Source organism: Zophobas morio, unplaced genomic scaffold (assembly GCF_036711695.1).
Source record: "Zophobas morio isolate AGI-343-1 ecotype UQ-CSIRO unplaced genomic scaffold, CSIRO_AGI_Zmor_V1 ptg000026l, whole genome shotgun sequence".
NCBI classification, from domain to species: Eukaryota; Metazoa; Arthropoda; class Insecta; order Coleoptera; family Tenebrionidae; genus Zophobas; species Zophobas morio.
Genome location: NW_026972131.1, coordinates 11,918,195 through 11,922,266, shown reverse-complemented (window position 1 = coordinate 11,922,266; position 4,072 = coordinate 11,918,195). Strand labels below are relative to the sequence as shown.

The window sequence follows — 4,072 nt, the reverse complement described above, 5'->3', positions numbered from 1 at the left end:
CAAAAAAATCCAATAAAGGAAAAACCCAAAAGGCCTAAAAAATTAAAAAATCGAAAGAATCCAAAAAACCAAAAAATCGAAGGAATCTAAAACACCGGAGAATATCAAGGAAAATATAAAACATTCAAAAAAGCCAAAAAAGCCAAAATATCGAAGGATCAAGAAAATTGAAAAATCGAAAAACCGAAGAATTAAACAACCAAAAAAATTAAAGAAAAAACAAGGAACTCAAAAAACACAAGAACTCCAATATTTCCAAAAATCTAGAGAATCTAAAAGTGCCCAAAAATAAAAAAAAAGTCAGAAAATATAAAAACAAAAAAAAGGAATATATCCAAAAAAATTCAATAAAAGAAAATACCTAAAAAATTTAAATAGTAAAAAAAAACACAGAAAACCAAAAAAACCGAAGAAATCTAAAAAACCCAAGAATCGCAAGAAAAACATAAAACATCCGAAAATTTCGAAAAGCCAAAATATCAAAGTATAAAAAATTAAAAAATCATAAAACCGGAGAATTAAAAAAAAAGAAAAAAATAAAAAAAAATCGAGAAGTTCCCAAAAGTCCAAAATAATCAGAATATAAAATACAAAACGAAAACTTTTACAAATAATAACAAAAATTGAATAAAACCAAAAAATCCAATAATAGAGAAAACACTAAAATCAGAGAAATTAAAACAATCAAAAGAATCCAAAAAACCAAACTCTCAAGAAAAATGCCATCCAAAAAATCACAAAAATCCGAAAAACCAAAATATCCAAGAAACAAAAAAATTAAAAAATTAAAAACCCGAACAATTAAAGAAACCAAAAACTCTACACAAAAAAATTAAGAAACTCGAAGAAACTCAAGAACTATAATAATTCCAAAAATCCAAAGAATAGAAAAGTTCCCTATAATCCAAAAAATCAGATTATAAAAAATAAAAATTTTACAAATAATAAAAACATAGAGTAAATCCAAAAAAATCCAATAAAAGAAAAACCCCAAATGCCTAAAAAATTTAAATAATCAAAAAATTCAAAAAATCTGAAAATTCCGCAGACATCCAAAAACCCTAGACTTTCAAGAAAAAAATCGAAAAATCCGAAAAATCGGAAGAATTATGAGAAACTAAGGAATCCGAAAGATCCAAAAAATTCGAAGAATCCGAAAAATCCGAAAAAGCCAAAAAAGCGAAAATATCGAAGTATAAAAAAGATAAAAAAAAGTTATAAAACTGGAGAATTTAAGGAAAAAACAAAACATTTTAAGAAATCGAGAAGTTCTCAAAAATCCAAAACAAAAAATTTTACAAATAATCAAAAAAATGGAGTAAATCCAAAAAAAATCCAATAAAGGAAAAACCTAGAAAGCCTAAAAAATTAAAAAAATCAAAAGAATCCAAAAAACCAAAAAATTGAAGGAATCTAAAAAACCCAAGACTAAAGAAAAATGTGACATCCAAAAAATCACAAAAATCCGAAAAAAACAAAATATCGAAGAATCAAAAAAATTAAAAAATCAAAAATCCGAACAATTAAAACAACCAAAAAAGCTACACAAAAAAAAACAAGAAACTCAAGAACTCCAATAATTCCAAAAATTCAAAAATGTAAAAGTTCCCAATTATCCAAAAGAACAGATTACAAAAAATAAAAAATTTACAAATAAAGAAAAAATAGAACAAATCCAAAAAAAAACCAATAAAAGATATTTAAATAATCCAAAAATTCAAAAAAGCTGAAAACTCCGCGGAGACATCCAAAAAACGCTAGACTTTCAAGAAAGATTCGAAAAACCCGAAAAATCCGAAAGATTCGAAGAATTCGAAAAATCCGAAGAATTAAGAAACAAAGAATCCTGAAAAGTTCCCAAAAATACGAAAAATCAGAATATAAAAAAGAAAAAAAAATGGAATAGATCCAAAAAAATAATAAAAGAAAAAACCCAAAAAGGCTAAAAAATCCATATTTCCTTAAAAAATTGACTAATTTAAGCCTGTTTTAAGTGTCTAAGGATAAAAAAATCATCACAATTGAGATTGGGTTGGTGGGCGGGGTTTACATTTTACCTTTTAATAATAAGTTCGCGTAACGAGCGAGACGTGGTGACCATATTTAACATAAAATAGCCATCGTCGGTAATTGTACATTTGTAAAAGCAGGATTTAGAATATTTATGATGACAGATAACACATACGAACCTATGATTACAAAAAACATACATCAAATAGATAACCCGTCGAGTATATAAATTGTACCATCTCAACGTGGCCATTCAAAATGACAACCATATTAGCTACTTTAACGTTTGGTTTAATTTTGGCCACTAGTGCCATAAATCCAAAAAACAACGCTTGTCCTAAGTTCAACCAGTACCCTCTGGCAACTTTGAACCCCAAATGCTACGTAAACCCTGACGTTTTTTCGGATGTTGTAGGACGAAAATAGTCATCATTGTACCACGCTGTCGTACTAATATAATTTTATTTTAGGTTCAAGTGGTCACAAGAAACGGGTACAATGTTAAGACACATAGCGTTGTAACCGACGACGGGTACATTCTGACTTTGTTTGAAATCTGGGGTAAATTTAAGAATGAAAGCAAGAACTTCACGGTTTTTTTGCAACATGGACTTTTGGTACATTCGGGGGTTTGGGTTATCACAGGTCGTCGGTCTCTTGGTACGTCGGACTTGTCTAGTTATAAGTTTGACTAGGTTTTATGGTTGTTCCAGCATTTTATTTAGCCGATCTTGGGTACAAAGTTTGGTTGGGGAATATAAGAGGGACTTTGTACTCGCAGAAGCACGTCAATTTGACAGTCAACGATCCGAAATATTGGAACTTCACGTAAATATTATATAAATTTTTCCCCGTTTTTGGATTTTTGATTTTAGTTTGGATACGGTGGCGGCGAAAGACATCAAAACCCAGCTGCGTTTCGTAGCTAAGACCAGTGGGCTGAAAATTCATTACATAGGGTACTCGATGGGTACTACCATTGGTTTGATGTTTCTGGCGTCTTCTGGCCAAGAAGACACCAAATCGCTTCAGTCAGCGTCGCTGTTCGCTCCTGTTGCCTATTTAAATAATATCATAGCACTTCAGTTGATTGAAACGCCGGGTTATCTATTCACAGTGAGTTAAAAATAAAATAAAGTGAGTAATTTCGAATTTACTTTTTTTTCAGAAAATGTTGACGCTCTTGAATATTACGGGACTATTTTACCAGGAAAAGTTGATTCACAGGGTTCTAGTTAGTGTCTGCAAGCGAATCCCCAACGTGTGCTTTGAACTTCTAATAGAGGGAATTTTTGGAAAAAGCACACATTTTTCTAGTGTATCTATATTTATTTCGCAGTTAATTTAAACATAATTGAGTTAAATTTCCAGACCGACCTTCTGTTGTACTTCGGTTACTGGCCAGGTGGAGTTTCCGTTAACCAAATTCAACACTACCTACAACTCATCAAGTCTAGAAAATTTCAAAAATTTGATTATGGTCCCACGGAAAATTTAAAGGAATATGGGACCGAAAATCCCCCTACTTATAATTTATCACGGATAAAATTACCAGTTTGTTTGTTTTATGGAGAAAACGACGCTTTTTACAAAAAAGAGGTCAGCTTTCGTAAAAAAGCTCAACTGAATAAGTTTTCAATTTTTTTAGAATCTGGAGAGACTGTACAACGAACTTGGTAGCTCCCAAAAATGCAAATACCCAATCCCTGATCAAACACGTGATTACGACCACGTGGATTTCTTGTTCGCGAATTCGATTCGCACGGACCTTTATCCAATCCTAACCGAGACTCTTGCAGATGTTGAAACGAAATAAAACATAAATAGTAAATAATGTAGACTTATCAATAGAGAGCGGATTTATAATTATAATAATAATTTTTTTGGAATTATTGGAGTTCTTGTGTTTTTTGAATTTCTTGTTTTTTAGAGTTTTTGTTTTCTCTTAAATTCTGCGGTTTTATTATTTTTTATTTTTTTTATCCTTTGATATTTTGGCCTTCTTGGTGTTTTCATATTTTTCTTGAGATTCTTCGATTTTTTGGTTTTTGTATTTTTTTGT

At 30.4% G+C, this 4,072-nt stretch overlaps 1 protein-coding gene across 1 annotated transcript; it reads left to right on the top strand.

Moving 5' to 3' along the window:
• The first annotated feature begins 2,247 nt into the window (after nucleotides 1–2,247).
• On the top strand, nucleotides 2,248–3,805 carry LOC135136682 (gastric triacylglycerol lipase-like). The gene is made up of 6 exons (XM_064066091.1): nucleotides 2,248–2,421; nucleotides 2,481–2,670; nucleotides 2,724–2,838; nucleotides 2,886–3,126; nucleotides 3,179–3,328; nucleotides 3,382–3,805. The coding sequence occupies exons 1-6, from the start codon at nucleotides 2,269–2,271 to the stop codon at nucleotides 3,688–3,690; spliced, it is 1,158 nt and encodes a 385-aa protein (XP_063922161.1). The 5' UTR covers nucleotides 2,248–2,268; the 3' UTR covers nucleotides 3,691–3,805.
• The last annotated feature ends 267 nt before the right edge of the window (nucleotides 3,806–4,072 follow it).